General features: G+C 39.3%; 1 protein-coding gene and 1 non-coding gene across 4 annotated transcripts in view; one reads left to right on the top strand and one right to left on the bottom strand.

The window, feature by feature from the left end:
- Positions 1-21,407, bottom strand: part of NPAS3 (neuronal PAS domain protein 3) — an 850,571-nt gene that overhangs the window by 576,966 nt on the left and 252,198 nt on the right. For all 3 annotated transcript variants that reach the window (XM_053928867.2, XM_053928868.2, XM_053928866.2), the window contains exon 2: positions 3,224-3,468. In XM_053928867.2, coding sequence (XP_053784842.1) covers positions 3,224-3,468 — 245 coding nt within the window. The remainder of the gene's footprint in view (positions 1-3,223; positions 3,469-21,407) is intronic.
- LOC112296622 (U6 spliceosomal RNA) lies at positions 1,035-1,140 on the top strand. Its single transcript, XR_002973947.2, has one exon. It is a non-coding gene; the product is annotated as a U6 spliceosomal RNA (small nuclear RNA).

Raw genomic sequence — 21,407 nt, forward strand, 5'->3', positions numbered from 1 at the left:
TTCCATGAAGTAATTGACTCAGGACATATTACACGCTGTCACCTGAGTGTTCCTTCTGCAGGCACACCTTATAAATAGTCTCTACACAATGGCATCACAAAACAAACTCATCAACCTTTATAGACTTTTAAGAAAAAAATGTGATTAAACACAGGGCAGAGTAAAGGACTTTTCTGAAGCAGTAAATGAAAATGATTAAATTTCTATATAGTTGAAGGAGACAAATGTAAACTTAAGCTTTGAAATGTAATTATTAAGATGAACAACTCATCCTATTTTTTAAAATGTTGCCTACGATGTGTAAGTACTTTTCATATAAATTTCCAAATGCCTTTAGGTTTATTCAAGAGAGGGCTTGGAGAAGCACAAAGCACAATGTCTATCATTTTATTGTTGGATTATGAACTGTGCTTTGCATGATGCTACAGGCTATTTATATAAGCTTGTTTATCCAACTTCTTCAAGGCCACAAGGTAGAAGACCTTAATAAATTAAAACAAATTTCTTTGATGTTGTTGTTTCATGAATGTTTGATCAGTATGAGTAGCAGGTTTGCATTAAAGAACCCGAGTAAAGCAATAAAAATACATACACTGTGCGGCAGAGCCAGTTTACAGAAAGTGCCCATTGCATTCCTAGCAACTTTGAGAATCAGGATAAACAGGATAGACTCTCTGTGCTCACAGCTTCAGTGTTAGCCTATCGTCAGGTTACTAATGGTGGGAGCAAACATGTAGCAACTGAAATCTCCTTCCAGGCTCCTAAACATCCATCCAAGCTCCTTGTTTTTCTCACTGGCAGCACCACGGCCTTCCACAGATGAAAACCCATGAGAGCAGAGACCACAGTTTCTTCTTTATTTACACTTTCATCATAATGAGTAGTGATGGACTTGAGTTGACTGGAGGCCACAAAGTAAAAACGAATTATCAGCCACACTCCAAAACTGAGAGACGTCTCACCTGGAATGTTTGATGATGGTGATACAAAGCAAGTAGCATCTTTAGAAATGAGTATGATCTGACAGAGCACTGGCGCTCGCTTCGGCAGCATGGAAACTAAAATTGGGGCGATACAGAGAAGATCAGCATGACCCTGCACAAGGATGACACGTAAATTCAAGAAAGAGCCCTAGACAGAAAGGCAAAAACAAACAAACAAAGAAACTCAAAACAAACCAACGGGATTCCAGTGTTAGGTCTGCAGGCACTAACTGTACACTCTTTCTACACCATTTCCCTCACCTGCAAAATAAAGGCCTAGTTCTATATAATCTATAGTTCTGTATCTCTAAAAGGCCATGATTCTAAGAGTAATAGAAGAATGGACAGACAAGGGAACCATTAGATTTTTCTACTTTGGTAGCCACTACTACCAAGAAAAACCTACAAACTGCAAACTCGTTCAAGAAAAATGGAAATAAAAGAAAAGATGATTACCCGAAACAACGTAATACAAGTCCAGTCCCTCAAGCAACATATTTACAATTTAATAACACTTTGCACATTGTGTGATTTATAACCTTTTGCACTTATCCTTCCCTTCCATCTTGCATGATTTGGAATAAATACGAAGACAGCCTATTGAATAAGCTCTTATGTGTACAGTAAATATTTACTAGGGTTATATTCACACCTTTAGCCTGGGAAAATTCCCTACTACACCAGCCTCTGGGACAAGGCCTGGTGAGTGACCAAGTTGGCCTCTACTTTCTTAAGGGTGGACGGGCTGTAAAAGGACAGCAGAAATGTGCCTTGGTTCCTTTGTGCCCTGCTGCCACCTTGGTCATTGCCACCTAAACTCACACCTCGCCCTTAAAAGCTACCTCACTGTAAGCTCTTTTCAACCTTAGAAAGTCAGTCTTACACTCTAGAGCCCGAGTCTTGTGGGCCAAATCCAGTGAGTGGCAGCTGCCTGCTTTGTAAGCACAGTTTTATTAGGACTCATCCACACCCTGTTGTTTAACATATTGTCTATGTCTGACTTCATGCTACAATGGCAGAGTTGAGTTAACCCCCAAAGTCTAAAATATTCACTATACGGTCCTTTACAGAGAATGTTTGCCAACTCCTGCTCTAGAGGAAAATAACTTGTTGCAATTTAAATTATAATTTTCTTTCTCTCATAAACATAAAAAACACAAACCTAAGTAGCAATAGCCAAGACATGAACTTGGTGACACATGCACATACTCACATATGATCACACCTCTGGGCACGGATCTAGCTTTTGACTTCCCATTTTAACTGGAATCCCATAAGGGTTACAGCGCCCTACTAGTGCCCTTTCCTACAACAGCCAAGAATACGGGCCCTTCTCCACAGGTGGCTGTCAAGGTAAAACCATATAACTGAAGAACTTAATTCCTCCCGTAGCAGACGTTGCCTGAAATTCTGCCAAATGTCCCGTTTTATTCTACACTCATCAAGGGTCTAGATACAAGGTTAGGGCAAAAGAAACCAGCAGCTCCCCAAAGTCCTATGCTTTGAATAACACACCCTTAAAGATAGGAAATCAATGACCAATATGACATACACATTGTTAAACATATGCATTCATATTAAAATGCTAGAAATGCCATAAATTATTAGGAGTTACAGGAACATGCAAGAAAATACCTCCCTTAATTATCAGAGTGAAGAAGGCCTAACATTTTAAAATAATTTTAGGTTAACTGCACCATGGATTTGGAGGACAAGTACATGCTTATACTTGCAGCTTCTAGGCTCTATGTATAGATACTTGAAACATTAATACATGGATTGATTTTTTTATCAGTCAATAAAATCACTGCTCAAAATGCCTGCGACAGCTGGACTCTGTTTCCTTTCTTTCTTTGGTTACTAAAGACTGAAAATATTAGCTCTACCCTTTAGCAAACATTCTCATACTCCACCCATCAATAAAAATTTGCATGTATTAGCATAACTTAAATTAAACCCATGAAGCACTTTAATGTAAGTCATTTCATTCTCATTTCTCTGAAACCTTATACGTGACAGAATATTTAGGCTGACAGATTTTTTGAAAAGAAAATAGAAATAGAAGAGGAGCATTTCACCTTCACATGGTGTCATTCTCAGGCAGAGTTCAGATTTCCACATTTGTATCCCTTTAAGGGATTTGATATGCAGGAAAAGAAGAAAGGATGATGGTAAACATTTCATTTTAAAGACACCTGCAGACCACCATCTTCCACAGTAAACAGAGGCTTAAAACTTACCTTTTACTGATGTGTTTGGTGGAGGGCCTTCCATTCGCAAGTTCCACGGAGGGTCCCCCTGGTTAGCAAAGTCCCTCATTTTCAGATAGCTGATGGTAAGTCGAATGATGGACGCCTTGTCAAGCTGGCTTGTGATGGCTGCAGGAAGAGGCAACAACTTGGCCAATTCATAGAACTCAAAATTTTCTTTGCCCCGACGGGAGCGAGCAGCATCTCGGGATTTCTCTTTTCTCAATGCTTGTAAACTGAAATCAAAGAAGTGAAAAATGTTGTTCAGAACATATGATTCTCTCATCAGATAGAAACTTCTTTATTTTTATTTCCTCTTTTTCCAGCAAAAAGCTACCAAAATCTTCTTCAAAATTCTAAGAGCCATGATAAAATGAGTTTCAGACAATGTCCACTAAAACCACAAATTCTACCTCTGGACTTATATGCCATAAACTCAAGTACAACGAGTAAATGCAGTGTGCTTGATAGGATCTTTCCCTGATTTACCGTGCATTAACATACATTCATTGTTTCCAAGATATAACCATAGGGTTTATAGATGATGCTTGATGTTTTTAGCTATAACTAGTTTATTTAAAATATTGGGCTTATATTTACATGTCTGTTCTCAAGCTGGGATCTTAAGCCATGAAAAGGACACATTTAAAATTTTTTATTTCAATTATCATCTCAGGAAAAAACAGTAAATACAAACACAATTCACAGAATTAACGAATAAGACAATGATGCTTCCAGCCCTCGGTAACGATCAAGACCTTCAGTCAGATAAAGAAACACCTTATTAAAGATGAAGATTTAAAAGTAATTTTATAAGTGTGCCGGTATTTAGTTGATAAGAGAATACTTTCATACTTTTATCAATGGACATACACTAATGAGTGGATAGAGTCTCTAAAATACTAGAGGATAAAATACATTGCCCAGAAAATTCAAACTTTAAGATAATATAAATTTAATGTTGAAAGATAAAGCTCTGTGCATTATTAAAATTTATAAACATTATAGACATATTACTTCAAGAAGAGACAACAGGTGGACTCCAGCATTTTTCTTTAACGATTCACGTGCATTCCTGTTTGAAGTTTGCTCCACGGCTGAGGGCAGAGTTTGGCGCAACTGAGGTTGCCTGTGAGCATCTGACAGAAAAATTCCACCTACTCTGAGTTGCTCTATTTTGTGTCTGACAAATTCAAAGTCAGACACTGATGATAGGTAATTGGGTAATATTTATAGTTTCCAGGTACTATTAAGATCATTCGTAAGTATCCATTTTACTGAACTCTGAAGGCATTTTAAATCTTCAAAACTAGCATTCTGGCTTCCCATTATAATAACATGAAACAGAAACAAGGAAGGAGATAAAACCAGAGGAATAGATCAAAATGAGCTCGAAGTGCGGCTCCAGTCCTTTGGTGTAATATGGACGTGACATTCTATATCATATTACAGCACATCTTATAGGTTCCTGGAATAAGCACCGTACTCACGGCAAACACTCAAAATATCTATGTAATTTAAGTAATGCCATAATGTTCTCCTCAAATATTTGCTAGGCTAATACCCCAGCCAGTTTCATGTTTACTCTACAATAAAACGTTCCGTATTAGCTAACTAACGTATTTCTCAGAACTAGACAAGTGACCGCTGTCATTTTCAAAGTCACAGCAGTGTCAGGTGACAAGCCTTTGCCCCTTGATAACTCAGGTGATAACCTCAGGCAGAAATATCCCTAATTTACAAGGAAAAGACACGTGATGCTGCTTATTTCCCAATCTCTTACTTGGCCTCCATTCAGTTCTATGAATGATTGGTTTTGGCTTGTTGAAAATGATGTCAATAAAGTGAGAGAAGCCTTAAAATCTGACAAAGGATAACCAGGATCCAGGTTAACATCTTAAGATAAAAGAATGATTCACGTCCCTCCCTTTCCATGATACAAGCAATCCATCTAACACCATTGAAGTCACCTGTGCCAAAAGAACCGTCTTTTCACATGTTTTCTCTGCCACTTGTAGAGTGCTGTGGTTCAAGTTCAGTGCTTTGCCCTCTTTGTGTTCTTATAATCGACTACTACTCCAGAAGGTGGGCTGAACTTACAATTTTTTCTTGGTCCAGTAAGTGACTGTGACAGAGCTCTAGAGCAGAGGTTACAACCTCAAGGGCGTGCAGGGTTGTGGCAGGGAATGTCAATGCATGGGGAGGCCTGATGGTGACTGTGGTGCCCAGAGGACAGCAGTCCAAGCGCAGGGACAGCACACATGTTCGGCCGACTGCAGCCTTGGACGAAGGCGCAACTGGTGTTGCCACATTTCTAGTTTTTCCACTTCTAGAGAACAAAAACTGAATTTTTACATGGCATTTCCAATTTTATGTTATGTTTTAATTTTATGCTAGCTAATTAAAGTTTTAAAAATTATGCAAGCCCATTAAAATATGTCATTTAGTCAATAATGGAGCAGGAACTCATTTTATAATTGGGTAATAATTTGGGAGACCACTTTTGAAGGTAGTTTTAACAGATGATATATGTAACTTTCCTTTATACATGTCACTCAAATGACCACAAATGGACTTGTTACCTAATTAATATTACTAATCTTCATGCTAGGAATTTTTCTATTCAACTGAAGCAACCAGAGGATTAGGCAATTATTATGAAATGGATATTAATGCATAGGCTTATCAATAATCTAAGGAAAAACTAAATCAATGGGGAGGAAAGCCCAAGATCATGGAAACAACCTAATGGGCTCCAAAACTTAGCAGAGGGAGGCAGCCTCCTCCATCAATGCAGGGAAAGGAAGTACATGGACACTGAAGCCTTTTGGGGCCTTGCCGGAACCCTGTCCTCTGACACTTGACTTTTCTAAAATAGCACAGTGTGCAACTTCCTCTGTGTTCCTGCCCCAACTTCTTGTTGTTTTTCTCTTCTCCACGCCTCCCTCCTTTCTTTTTTAATCTAACACACACTGCTACCTCACTGGAGTAATCTTCTTGGCTATAATCTCAATAACAAAGGGTTTCCATGACTCCCACATCACATCATTATGCAGACACCATAGTTCAGAAGACTTTCGGAATGATAGCACTGTGTCTGTAATAAGTAGTAATTGGTTTTGAGGGCAACAGCAATAAAATACAGTCAAAGGATTACAGAGGTTATGGAGATGCTGACAGAATAGATGAAGCTAAAGACCTTAAGACAATGACACAGATTGTGGAGTAATCTTTTGTCTGCTTTTGTGAAGTAGAGCCTAGTAATAAACAAATCTCAAATTGAATTAAAGACTACATTAAAACCTAAAATAAACTTTGTATTCACACATTGTGTTGTAAACCAAAAAAAAAAATATTTATAGACTACTAAAGAAAGGATGGATTGTTTGTACATGAGTAAATGTAGTGCTGATCTTTGCCATCTAAAATATGATTAAACTTCAGAGCCACAGTAAGTTACTCCCTGGGCTCAAACCTCCCATTGCTCTAATGCTCTTCCACTTAGGCTCTGGGTAGCAGGAAGAAGAGACTTCCTTGTCCCTCAGCAAATAAAAATTTCAACTCTCTTTGTTGAGGATATTCTCTACCTCACCAATCACTACCACCAACTAAAAACAAACAAAAAAAATCAACAGACATTTCAAAAGAGAGACAGATACATATATATATATATATATATATATGTATATATATGTGTGTCTATATGTGTGTGTGTGTGTGTGTGTATATATATATATATATATATATATATATATATATATAGAGAGAGAGAGAGAGAGAGAGAGAGAGAGAGAGAAATAAAATTTGGAAGTCCTATACAAACTTGTATGTATATGTATACATTGGGGGAAATAGAGTAAATGATTTTCAGATTCTCCTTAAGGGTCCTATCTCTCCAACCAAAAGGGTAATGATCTAGTATCTAGAATTTTCCCCTTATAAATGATATAAAGTTAAATCCTCCCTTTTGTCATTGATGTTGCCAGAATTACCCTAAACAAGTATCTCTGGTTTAAATAATATTATTTAATCTATATTCTCAACACTCTTAAAGATACTTTACAAGTTTCTGAAGTTATACCCTAAGCACAGATAATATGAAATCAAAGAATTTACTGGTAATGACAATACATGATGAATGTAAAGTGATTTTCTTTTTTTTTCATAAATACTTTTATGAGGACTTCCAGACACAATAGAGCTGCAGGTAGACAGGCTTTGCCTCCTTGCACAACCATAAGAAGGATAACAACCAATCTAAAAACAAAAAACAACCAGAACTATAGAAAATCAAACTGCATGGAGCTCCAACAACCAAGGATTTAAAGAAGAAGCATTCATCCAGACAGGTAGGAGAACTGAGACAGGCAGCTGGGGCAGAGAGGACACAGTGTGGTGAGGCAGCGATGAGGCAGTGTTGGCAGTGGGCAGTGGAACAGGCAGTGAAATTTTATCAATTTCAGTGGATAAAAACCATGAGGGACAACAGGGGAGCGAGTGATCCCAGCCACAGGCCAGACTGCACAGCCCCAGGTTCCAGTGCCAGATAAAGCCTCATAACCTCAAGCTGTAAAAACCAGTTGGGATTGAGGTGGCAGAAGAAACTGCCGGTCACTCAGGAAAGTCCATTTAGAGTGCCCACTGGGTCCTAGAATGTGTGCAAACCCACTCACTCAGGGAATCAGCACCAGGGCAGGAGCTAGAAGGACATCAGTCACTTTCGGGAAGTGGGGGAAGTGACTGGTAATAGGGCAAGAGCCAAGCAAGTGGCATTGTTCCCTCTCTTACTCTTCCCTCACATACAGCACCACAAAGCAGCAAAGTAGGTTGCCCCACCCTGGCAAATAACTAAAGCGCCATGCCTTACATTGCAACAGGTACACAGACACAGGGAGTCAAAGCAGGTCTACCGAAGACACAGAAAAACAGGGAGGCTGCCAATTTGAGGGGACAAAGAAATATGGCCCAAATGAAAAAACAGATCAAAACTCCAGATAAAGAACTAAGTGACACAAAGATAGCCAACCTATAAGATGCAGAGTTCAAAACACTGGTGATCAGAATGCTCACAGAAATGGTTGAGTATGGCCACAAAATAATGGAAGAAGGGAAGGCTATGAAAAGTGAAATAAAGAAACATATATAGGGAACCAACAGTGTAGGGGAGGAAGCCAGGTTTCAAATCAAGGATTTGGAACAAAAGGAAGAAATAAACATTCATCCAGAACAGAAAGAAGAAGCAAGAATTCACAAAAATAAGGAGAGGCTTAGGAGCCTCTGGGATAACTTTAAATGTATCAACATCTGAATCACTGGGGTGCCAGAAGGAGAAGAGAAGAATTTGAAAACTTATTTGAAAGAATAATGAAGGAAAACTTCCCCAATTTGGTGAAGGAAATTGACATACAAGTCCAGGAAGCTCAGAGAGTCCCAAACAAGTTGGACTCAAAGAGGGCCACACCAAGACACATAATTAAAATTCCAAAGGTTGAAGATAAAGAGAGAACCTTAAAAGCAGCAAGACAAAAGGAGATATTTACCTACAAAGGAGTTCCCATAAGACTATCAGTTGATTTCCCAAAAGAAACTTTGCAGGGAAGAAGGGACTGGCAAGAAGTATTCACAGTGATGAAAAGCAATGACCTACATCCAAGATGACTCTGTCCAGCAAAGCTATCATTTAGAATGGAAGGGCAAATAAAGTGCTCCCTAGGTAAGGTCAAGTTAAAGGAGTTCATCATCACCAAGCCCTTATTATATGAAATGTTAGAGGTACTTATCTAAGAAAAAGAAGATCAAAACTATGAAGAGTAAAATGACAACAAACTCACAACTATCAACAACTGAACCTAAAAAAAAAAAAAACAAAAAAACCCCCACAAACTAAGCAAACAACTGGAACAGGAACAGAATCATAGAAATGGAGATCACATGGAGGGTTATCAGTGGGGTGGAGGGTGGGGGAGGATGGGGGGAAAGGTACAGGGAACAAGAAACATAATTAGTAGGTACAAAATAGACAGAGGGATGTTAAGAATAGTACAGGAAATGGAGAAGCCAAAGAAGTTATGTGAATGACCCATGGATATGAATGAACTAAGCAGGATATTGGAGGGAATAGGGGTACCGGGCAGAGCAGGGCAAAGGGGAAAAGAGGGACAACCATAATAGCATAATCAATAAAATATACTTAAGTAAATATAATACTTTTATGAATTTTAAGTTCCTTTGGCAAGTTATGTGTTTAGTGCAGACCACTGGTGAAGGAGTTAGAAGACCCACCTCGGTCATTTGCAGACATTGTAATTCTAAGTCACATTGTTGAGATTCAATTTTATTTTATAAATTAAGGATAACAAACAGGGAATTTTTGGCAAATCCCCTGGGACCACTGCAATGACTCATATGAAAATTTCCATGGCAGTAAATTGAGAACAATAAGGGAATAAACTCCTTTGACAATTCTAAATTTTAACAATTAAGATAGTTTATAAACTCTAAATATGGTAGCATCCACTTCTGAATTTTACAACAGAGAAGAACTTTTAGAAATTGGAAAGACTCAGAAATGCCCCCAAATATAGTCAACCCATCCTTAAACTTGGAGCACAGGAGTGAGGAGTGCGGCCTTTGCAGCCACATTGTGAGCTCACATCATCATACGGTTAGTAGCTGGGCACTCTTGGACAGGTCTCTCAACCTCTTCAGGCCTCAGTCTCCTCATCCACATCACAATATCCCTGAGACGAGTAACTGAGCTAATGTGTGTGAGTTGCTAGATGTCTGCCGTATTGTAGATATCATATAAGCATTGACTTTTATTATAATAAAATAAAACATTTATGGGAAAAAAGCCCCACTGTTTTAATACTAGTACCATATCCAATTACCACCCTATTTCTCCCTAATTCTGTACAATTTTCTTTAACCAAGCTTCTTTTCTGCCATCATTTTTGACTCTACATCTTCTGTAATTCAAAATACCTGTTTGCTTCCCTCACTGTCCTCCCAATCTCCTTTCTCTACCGCCTCTATGACCTTCACTGTAGTAAATGTAATTTCCCACATGGTGACAGTAAAAATCAAACCAAGGAAAGGAAATAAAATCAAAGGCCTAACTTCTGTTTGACAACCTTCAAACTGCTTGTTTTTTAAACACCTACTATGTTCTCTCAAAGCAAGGATTATCATTAAATTCTGTCTGATGCCTTTTTTTAGTATGTCTTCCATGCCACCAGAAGGCAGAGGTTAAGGGCATGAATTGTGGAGCCAGACTGCCTGTATTTAAATCCTGGCTCTATAACGTACTGATTATGTAAACTTGAGAAAATTATTTAACTTATTTTGTCTCAGTTACTCTCACCTGTGAAATGGGAAGAAAATACCATCTGCTTCATAAGGTTATATTTGAAATTAAATTTAATTTTTATAAAACATTTACAATTGTGCCCAGCACAAAGGAATACTATATAAGATGTGTTTAATATGAATCTAAGCTCACTTCATAGTGATTGTTCTTTGCTTTGAGATCCACGGTGTTCATTTATAAGGTACATTCTGTTCTCACCAATATTATTCTATTTACTGGTTATGACATATCACATTAGATTTTTAAGTGAAATAAAATTCTTGTATTGCAGAAATACTGATTTTTCATTCCAGTCTTCCTTATGTCTATGGTCTATATGTTGTATAACACAGTTATACTTGATGAGTTGTTCAAATATATATTTAATTAATGGAAGATTAAAGGTTTAAAAATAAGTTACTTTCTGTTCAGGGAAAAGTGTCCATTTTTTAGTTCACTAAAGTAGAAAAAAATGGTATTCAGTTGCAAGACAAGCAAGTTTGTTTACATATAGAAATTAATATCCAAACAGTTGTTAAGGGAATAAATTGCTCCAAAAGATTGAGAAACTTCTGTGAAAGACTTCAAATTTGCAATGATAATTATCATTTAGAAAGAGTATATGTGTACTTCTAGCAGAAAGATAATCTTTCAAAATATCTTCCAAAACATCACAAATCTAACAGTTCTCCTTGATGTCAGGCAAAGCGAACTCCAGGACCTTGGAGAGCTCACACAGAACTTCTGGGGATGAGCAAGTGTGGAAATGCAGTTGAATTTGCTGCTCTGGTCTCCAAACCCTGGTCAAAACTGAGTCATGAAATTTTTCTTGAGCTGAAATAAGCAAAAGATTTTTTTAAAGGCATAAAAGGTTAAAGAAGCACTAGAGCCATGACCAGTAAACTAGTGTTATGAAATTGACTCATGATTTGCCATCTCTCTGAAGCTGCCGCAGAGCTGGACTAGGATGCCAATTGTTTATTGGGCCACTTGTCCATGGCGGAAAAAAACAGATAACTTTGGACTTGATGACTCATTCAAATAAGAGAGGTAAGTTATCCTATGTGGCTGATCAAATTTACCTTCACAAAATTGGTTACTTTGGTTTCCTACTCCACAGAAACAGTTATGATGATTACAGAAATAATATAGCTGAGATCTACAAAGGATGGTAAAGATCAAAAACAATCATCACAGAGGAACAACAGAAGAAGTATGTCAACTTACTCAGAGTTTCTTCCTCTCAAATGACTTCTTTTTAAAATATATTTATTGATTATGCTCTTACAGTTGTCCCATTCCCCCCCTATAGTTCATGTCCGTGGGTCATACTTATAAGTTCTTTGGCTTCTACATTTCATACACTATTCTTACCCTCCCCCTGTCTATTTTCCACCTATCATCTATGCTACTTATTCTCTGTACCTCTCCCCCCCCCTTCCCCTCCCACTCCCCTACTGACAACCCTCCATGTGATCTCCATCTCTATGGTTCTGTTCCTCTTCTAGTTGTTTGCCTAGTTTGCTCTTGTTTTTGTTTTAGGTGTGGTCGTTAATAACTGTGAGTTTGCTGTTATTTTTACTGTTCCTATTTTTGATCTTCTTTTTCTTAGGTAACTCCCTTTAACATTTCATATAATAAGGGCTTGGTGATGATGAACTTCTTTAACTTGACCTTATCTGAGAAGCACTTTCTCTGCCCTTCCATTCTAAATGAAAGCTTTGCTGGATAGAGTAATCTTGGATGTAAGTCCTTGCCTTTCATGACTTGGAATACTTCTTGTCTGCCCTTTCTTCCCTGTAAGGTCTCTTTGGAGAAATCAGCTGACAGTCTTATGGGAACTCCTATGTAGTTAACTGTCTCCTTTTCTCTTGCTGCTTCTAAGATTCTCTCCTTCTATTTCATCTTAGGTAATGTAATTATGATGTGCCTTGGTGTGTTCCTCCTTGGGTCCAGTTTCTTTGGGACTCTCTGAGCTTCCTGGACTTCCCGGAAGTCTATTTCCTTTGCCAGACTGGAGAAGTTCTCCTTCATTATTTGTTCAAATAAGTTTTCAATTTTTTGTTCTTCCTCTTCTCCTTCTGGCACCCCTATAATTCGGATGTTGGAACATTTCAAGATGTCCTGGAGGTTCCTAAACCTCTCCTCATTTTTCCAAATTCTTGTTTCTTCATTCTTTTCTGGTTGGATGTTTTTTTCTTCCTTCTGGTCCACACCATTGATATGAGTCCCAGTTTCCTTCGCATCACTATTGGTTCCCTGTACATTTTCCTTTGTTTTTCTTAGCATAGGCTCCATTTTTTCATCTAGTTTTCGAACAAATTCAACCAATTCTGTGAGTGTCTTAATAACCAGTGTTTTGAACTGTGCGTCTTAATAACCAGTGTTTTGAACTGTGCATCCGATAGGTTGTCTATCTCTTCCTCACTTAGTTGTATTTTTTCTGGAGCTTTGAAGTGTTCTGTCATTTGGACCTTTTTTTTTTTTTTTTGTCTTGGCGCGTCTGTTCCTTAAAGGGGCGGAGCCTTAGGTGTTCACCGGGGCGGGGTTACACTGGTCGCTGTGCTGTGATGCTGTACGTGGGGGAGGGGCCGAGAGGGAGCAAAGGCGCCCGCCCCATTCTCCACTGGACCCCAATATTTCACTCCGCTACCCACAATCAAACCGGGCCCCTCTGATGCTGGTTCCCAAGAGGGTGGGCCCACGCACACCCCAGGCCCCTGTGGGTCTCTCCAACGACCTCTCCTGTGAGGCTGGGAGTCTCTCCCGCTGCCGCCCCAACCCCCACGGGTGTTTCAATCAGAGGTCTGAGGCTTTATTTCCCCGAGCTGGAGCCCTGGGTTGCGTGGCCCGCCTTGCTCCCCGCTGTTTGTCCGGCCCATCTGTGCATGAATGTGGGGCCACGGGGTGCTACCCGCCGCTCTGCCTGCCCCGCTCTCTGCCACTCTGAGTCCGGCCCTCTGGGTCCATCTGTGCGCGAATGTGGGGCCGCAGGGTCTGCCAGTGGTCGGACTGCCTGCCCCGTTCATCCCACACTCCGCCAGTCTCGTCCCGCCACAGCCATGCGAGTCCTCTCTGCCCAGGTGCCCATCTCCGCCCCTCCTACCTGTCTGGATGAATGTTTATTTTTTATTTCCTTGGTGTCGGACCTCCCTGCTGCTCGATCCTCTGCCAGCTCTGGCCATGCGAGGAGGCACAGCGTGGTGTACACCTATGCCGCCATCTTGATTCTCTCAAATGACTTCTTCACAAGCCAGATTTTTATCATTTTTGAAAATAATTTAAAGTTATATTTGTGGAATAGCTCCTATGGACATTATTGATAGATTCATAGTATCTCTACATGAAAACCCTCTCTCTAAACCTCAGTTTTAACACCTGCATGTAAACTTTTAGACTGCAATAACCAGTCCTTATAAAAGAATGCAGCAGGTTTTGGTTATCTAACTGTACGGAAAAGAAAATGTAGCATCAGAACCAATTTAAATTTTACCTTTTAGAAGTACTGCTAAGGAGCCAGACAGGCAGGTTTTTATAGATTTTCCTACTAGTTTGCTTAGTAGAGCCCAGCACTACAGACTTCTACTATTTATCAATTAATCTGGCATGCAGCCTCAAAGGAAGAAGGTCGACCTGTATTAAAAATGCAGCCATCAAAAATTCATCAAAGGCTTCAGCATTTTAACTCATGAACCTTTGAACACCTGCATACTTCTCAGATCTCTGGTTAGAGTTAACGGTGAAATCTATAGTTAGTCCAGTACCTATATCTGCTCTGACATGAGCTGAATGAGGAGGCTTCCCAAAGAAAAGGTAAAGATTCTGTATGTACTGCTTGCCTTGCCTTCATTCGTTTCAGTAAAACAGCCCACTACACATTGACATCATAGAGTTCAAAGTCAAGCAAATCAGCCCACTACAAAGAAAAAAAAATCTTTCAGGAATATTTTCCTCTATGATTATAAATATCAGCTTTCTTACAAGGTATTATAATTGAGAAATGCATAAACAACTATTATCTGGTAGGATTATGCACAACATAGCTCGCAAATTGAAGTCTTATATTGCTCTCCAAGAAAAGGTAATAATTTCAGAAACCTTCCTTTAATGTGTGAAGAAAGCAGTGTAGTATATGCTGGAAGTTAAAACTGGAACCTTCAAGTTCAAGGTAAGAACTCTGCTGCTTAACTAATGCACTGCTCATAGCTGTCATCATTAATTTATGTTAGCCTCTGTAAACATCAAGAGTATAATAGGCCAATTTCACAACTAAATATAGATGCACATTTTGCCCTTATATAAATGGCAGATTGCTGCTGTAGATCATCGCTGCAGCAACACGTCAGTAAAGATGCACTGTTTGATGGTCTGATGCTCACACAATATATAAAACCAGTTGTAATGGTTGTTTGGAAGCAAAGTGTAACATAGCAGCAAAATTTCATTTGTTCCACAAACTCAGGATATATTAAGCTTGGCTGACAAAGACTGTTTGATGTGCTAAATCAGTTTGACCTTCATTCTTGCTTTATTTTTCTCATTTAACATGTGAAATGACCATTATTTTTCCCCATGTAAGAAAATATCATGAAATTGATTGCTTTAAGAATGTCAAAAACATCTGCAACTGCTAACATTTGATAAGGTAACAAAATCAAGATGCATTCTTCAGTTTAAAAAAATATTTTCTTATTAAATAATCATGACCATTTTTTGACTTGTGGTAAAATAGATCAAAAGAGTAATTAAAGCCATTCAACTGAATGCCTTTCCTCATCTCCAGAAAATGCCTTGTGTATGTTTGAACTTAATAATTAAATTAATTGGTTTTAGCCAATGAACGTTTTTATTCTTAACACTTTAAATAAGAGGATTTAATTCCAGAATGAGTCATTAGAATAGTAATAAGAAAAGCAGAGAGGTCTGCACATTCCTTTTCAACCAATGGTCACCTTGATTCAAATAACACTTGAATGGACCACAGCAAGACCAAACTATTCATTGTGTGCTTTGGTGTCTGCCAAAAACCTCATGAATCAAAGTGTTTTGTTCTTCATTTTCCCCCAGAACTTTAAGCCATACCACTGGCAGTTCCACAATAATGGAAAAACTGCAGCTTTATCAAGTAATTTCTCTCCACCCAATAACTAGCACTTTACCTTGGAGCAACTTGTATATTTCACACCTTAAATTTCTATTTACCAAATCAGCTAATCACTTCACAATTGAACTCAGAACAAAAAAAAATTATCAATTAAAGTGGTTGAAACTCCTGCAAATTATCATTTAGGAATGAAATAATTGCTTTCATCAGGGCAGAAAAGCCCGCCAGAACAGAAATGTCACTTTAGATTAGTGTTCTCACTCCTGAAGCTATGGATGACACAGCTGATATAAGACTAAATGCCAAGACCAATCAATTGCTTTTGTGGCTCTGCTCTGAGCTGCTGTAAAAGGGGCCATTTTCTAGGATCTACTCTTCATTATAGTAAATGCTATCTCCTTGGTAACATAATTCCATTTCTCATAAATTCTGTCTGAGAGCATTGTCCTAACAATGGATGTTTGTGGAAAAGAATGCTGTTGGTTTAATGCACAGAATTCAGTGTGAATGGCTGTCAAACTGCTATAGTTTACTAGTTCTTAAACATAAATTGAAGTCTTATACATTAAAAAGAATTGGGGAGAAATGAATGTCCTGAACAAGGGTAAGACACAGTGTTTGAAGGTTCTGAGCTACTGGTTTAGAATTTTCACTATTCTAGTGTTTATCTGTCCTGTATATTAAACCAGTCAGCTCACACCCGAGGTGGGTGAACACTTCACTTACTTTCTCAGCAGTGCAGTTTGCAAATGTAAAACCTCAGAAGCAAATACGGACTCATTAGGCAACTACATGCGATTTGTCAATTGCCGGAACAGTGTTAAAAGAAAAAAAAAAAGTGTTCCCTGAGCTGAGCCCTTTTTGGAAAACATTCAGGTCTTAATTGTTATTGTTCATCCCCCTAAAGTCACAAGAATGTGGGCTGCAGGCTCCAAATAAAGGGAAATTGAAGAAGCTAATATAGAGAGAAAGCAATTCCCTGCCCTGCTCTCTTCAGGTCTGAAGTTCAGAAAGAGATTCAGGGTCACGGGTCTTTACCCGGCACAGGACACAGGCTCTCCCATCCTGGTAAACACATGTAGAGCTTGCATTAACAGTAACGGGGGTCCCTAGCACAGAGCGAGAAAAGTCCACTGTTAAACACGTGTAAGGGTTAGAGCGTCTCTGCTGAAAGGCAAAATGGACAGGAATGGTGGGCACTCAGTGATGGTGGGACCTGTTACTGGCCATCCAGGAGACACCTGATGGAACTTCTACCACTCCAAGGAACTGCAGTGCTAATAACTCATCATATCAATAGCAGAAAAATAAACACATTTCTGATTTTAAGATCATTCAGTACCACCAAAAAATAGCGTGGACCTTAACATAATAATACTAAGAGCTAATCAGAATGCTTACTATATTTCTGCCAGGGTCCAACTGTTTTCAATATTATTTAATTCACAACTGCCAGTATCAGCAATGGGGGCAGGGGAGTAACAATTATGGAAGGCACATAATCTCTGCTGGATACATTTTTAGTTTCAACTATAAATGTAAATATATATTTAGTTTCAAATATAAATTTGGGGATATAAAATATACCCAAATCTGGATTAATTTTCCAAAAACCGAAATATTAAAATTGGTTACTTCTACATAGTAGAAATTCCTTGTGTTGTCTAGAGAAGGGAGCAGGGTAATAAAGTTCTGAAGTTTCTTCAATAAACATGTATTTTTTTACTATAGAAATTATTTTTAAGTGTAATTTTATGGTGTCCAAGTTGAGCCTCAGAAGCACCCTGATGCTCCAAGGTGTGTTTTTATGTAATAGACGGTTTACCTGATAGTGCTATCAAATGCCGTCCTGTTACCTACTTCTTGCAATAATAGGGCCTGAAAAATATTTGGAGAAAAAGCTTCGCCTGGTCGTTCCTCTAGAAGAGAGCTGGGAAGAGAACAGCTAGGAGAGGGCTTCATCCTCTGAAGTCATCTCCCGCGGGTCTCCAGCCAGACGACTGAGACCTTTACCACACAGCCATGGCCCCAGCATCCTTTGTGGTCCCTCTGAACCCTGGGGCGGTGGTCTTTCCAGGGTCCCAGATGCCAGGTGCTTGACTGGGGATGCCGTGGAGTCCCGTTTAGCAACAGGCTGTTTCTGTGCATCACTAACACCTTGACAACCTGACAGACGCTGCAGATTCCCCCCCAGGAGAAAACAGACAAATAAACAGACAAAATGCTGCACATCCCTGAAGCACAGTCTCAGATCCTGACTCAAGTCTTGGTCAGTAAGTTGGCACAACTGATGATATTTGAGATCTCTACTAAGCTCTATAGCACTGACCAAACTATTATGATCAGGATCACTTCTTGTTTCTCACTGGCTGCTGTACTTCCCACTTCCAATGGGCCCTGGTCCTTGGTGGCAGGATGGTGCCATGGCATTAGACTTACATGTATTTGCGACAGGACGTTTGTCTGTGCCAGGGATTACCATATAAAATGTAATCTGAGGGGTCACGGTCACACACTGAGGTACTTTATAAAGTGAGACGGCAAAGGAAACGCCCGTTTCTTTCTCGGCTTCCACTGCTCAGGAACCAAGTCTTCCATGGACCCTACATTCATTTGAAAACCTGGGTAGATGCTTAGTCCTCTCCTGACCTTAAGGAACTACAAGTAAGTTATCCTGAGCCAAATCTAGTCACCTATCAGGGTGATAAAGACAGGCAACATGTCAGTGTATAAAATCGATGTTTAAAACGTATAAAAACAAAAATCAGTTAGGCACAGCTTCATGTTTATTTCAAAAGTTTGCAAGTTGTTGATGGAAAAGCGAAAGCCTGCGTCATGATGTGTGTGTATATAAAACTTAAGAGACCCAGTTAGTTATCTTATTCATTGGCAGTCAGCACAGAATGTCCTGATTTCGATCAAATAATTACCATAACTTTATTAGAAACATGAGTCCAAACGGTTGACAGAGTTCTCAGATGTAGGAAAGCACATGATGATTTGGAAGCTGAAGGAAAAGGGATTGCTTAATTGAAATGGGGCAATGGCAGCCAGCAATTTTCTCAAGTGGCTGCTATCACAAAGCCCCTATAAATAACTTTAGTGCCTGAATCTATAAGCCACCAAATAATTAGTTGAAAATATAAAATGTATCCCATATGGCTGAGCACTTCTTTCCTGACCTGTCAGCTCCATACAGTCCTTGACCCAAATGGGAATGCTGTTCACAGGCTTTCCTTTCTTAAATCCACCTGTAGTCTCCTCTCTGAATTTTATTCCATTTTGTTTTGGCTACAATATTCATCTCAGAGGGGTGTCCCACAAGGACTCCTTTCCAGTTCCCGGCCAACAAAACACAGCTTCCCCTTTAGTTTCACCTCACTTCTGAAAACTGCAGCGTCACCCAACAGCGTACAAAGGCAGTGTAGAGGCCGGTGAGTCACCAAGAGCAATGTGGCAACCTTGTCATGCCCCTGTGTCCCCATGGTTGTGGGTCTGAGTTACATCTCAAACTCAAATACACACTCAAGTACACACACTCACACACACACGCACACACTCACACTCACATAAACACATGACTGTCATTAGGGAACTGTGTTATATATGTGGCTGCCTGGAACTGAGACTTCTCCAATAACTCAACACTTCTAAAATTCTTTGAGGTGGTATTTGAACATTTCCAGCATTAGATTATGTTTGTATTTACTAAATGTGTCAGCATTGTCCTACAAATGACTTGTATTCTTCCCCCTCACTTTTATTCCCTCATTTGCTTCTATACAACTTTCCCCTTACAGAGTCATTCATTTGATTTAGTCATCTCTCTTCTCATAAAATTCATATATGCAAGAAGAACTCTTTAGTCTCATGAATTATTGTTAGTCTAGTGTAAATGAATTCAAGTTAAGGGTCACAAACTCAAATATATGTACGACCCAACACCATTATACAAGTGGCTAAAGAGGACTAGGTGGAAGAAACCAAAGCAAGGCTGATAATAAATGGCAACTGAATGTCATGGTTGAGCAGGTAACAGGGAGTGGTGGGGACTACAGCAAACGAGAGAGCACATGCCCAGACAGGGGAATTCACTATTCCCTGAAGTTCCTTCAGTTCACCATGGTGGCATTATACATTAAAAAATCTTTAATTAAAAATTAAAATAGCCATTTTCACAATGAGTCATCAGAAGGCAGACCCCCCAAATCAGTGATCATATTAACAATTTCTTAACAGTACATAAACAAGACTTGGTTGTTTTTTAGTTCAATAGTAAGGTTGAGAGAGTACCTTGCACCTATAGTGTGTCCTCAACAAGTACTTACTGAAAGATGATTATGGTGGTAATGATCTGACTGTCCGTAAAGGTTGTGATTAACAATAGTGAACAACATGGCCAGGAACAGTGGTATGAAAATTAAGTTTTACCCAGCAAATTAGTCCTTGGAATGATCTTGTAATAAATAAGAGATGGGCAAGGAAGAAGGAAGAAACACAGATAATCCCACTCCTCTGCCAAATCTGTACACTCATAAATTCTTCCCTGTCTGGTTATTGAAATTCTCAGAACAGTTTTGTGCCCCTTCTACACTCTGGAGGTGGTGCTACGGTGAGCAGCAAACTGAGGCAACGTGAGTGAAGAAGGAGAAAGAAAACTGACAAGCCTGTCTGGCCTCTCTTTGTTAATCATGCACAGGCATATCTCAGAACACAAAATCACCACAAATTCTTCCTACAAGTCAGATAGAAACATTACAGCAAAGGATGGGGAAAATGTCTAAGGGGAAACCCTAGATTTTCACATAATTATTGTATCTATTTGCTACATCTGTGTGTTTATGTGTAATCAAAATACCAAAAAAAAAAAGTGAACAGAGGCAGTGCTCCAAGGAGAATCTATTAAGAGGCAGCAGAGAAAAGATTCAAATTAAGATGAGATATTAAATCTCTATAAGTTCCAGAATGACTGAGTAACACGGCCATCTAGAGAGGCTTTATTAAAGTCAACCAGGTCTGTCCAGAAAAAGACAAGCCATTGTTAATATAACAAAAATGGTTTGTGTGACATTGATATAACCTGACAGCCAAGGACAGTGGACTGGAATGTGCTTGCGTGAACAATGACAACTTCACTGTACTAGTCAGTGGGGGTGGTAGACGTCATTGAGTGAGCATGTGTACTGTGTGGCTGTCACATTCAAAATGACTGAGTGAGTAGAGCAATGAATCTGCATCAAAATTTGCATTAAGCTTAAACATTCCTCCACGGAAACTATTCAGATGATTCAGAAGGTCACAGCTATGGGCAACTGGTGATTGGCAGCTCTTCATCACGGCAATGTGCCCCTCATGCATTACATCATTGTGGGCAGAATTTTTTGGCAAAACATCAAATCACCCGTGATTCTGCCCCCCTACAGCCCAGATTTGGTGCCCTGTGACTTCTGGCTTTTCCAGAAACTAAAATCACCTTTGAAAGGGAAGATATTTCAGACCATTGAGGAGATTCAGGAATAGGCAACAGGGTAACTGATGGTGATTGGGAGAACTGTGTAGGTCCCAAGATGCCTACTTTGAGAACGACTGAGATGTTATTGTCCTATCTATGTACAATGGTTCTTGTATCTTCTCCAATAAGTGTCTTTATTTTTCATGTTACATGGCTGGATACCTTCCGGACAGACCTCATATACAGATGCACACCTGCCTTCCTTACTTGG

Source organism: Desmodus rotundus, chromosome 7, assembly GCF_022682495.2.
Source record: "Desmodus rotundus isolate HL8 chromosome 7, HLdesRot8A.1, whole genome shotgun sequence".
Classification (NCBI taxonomy): domain Eukaryota; kingdom Metazoa; phylum Chordata; class Mammalia; order Chiroptera; family Phyllostomidae; genus Desmodus; species Desmodus rotundus.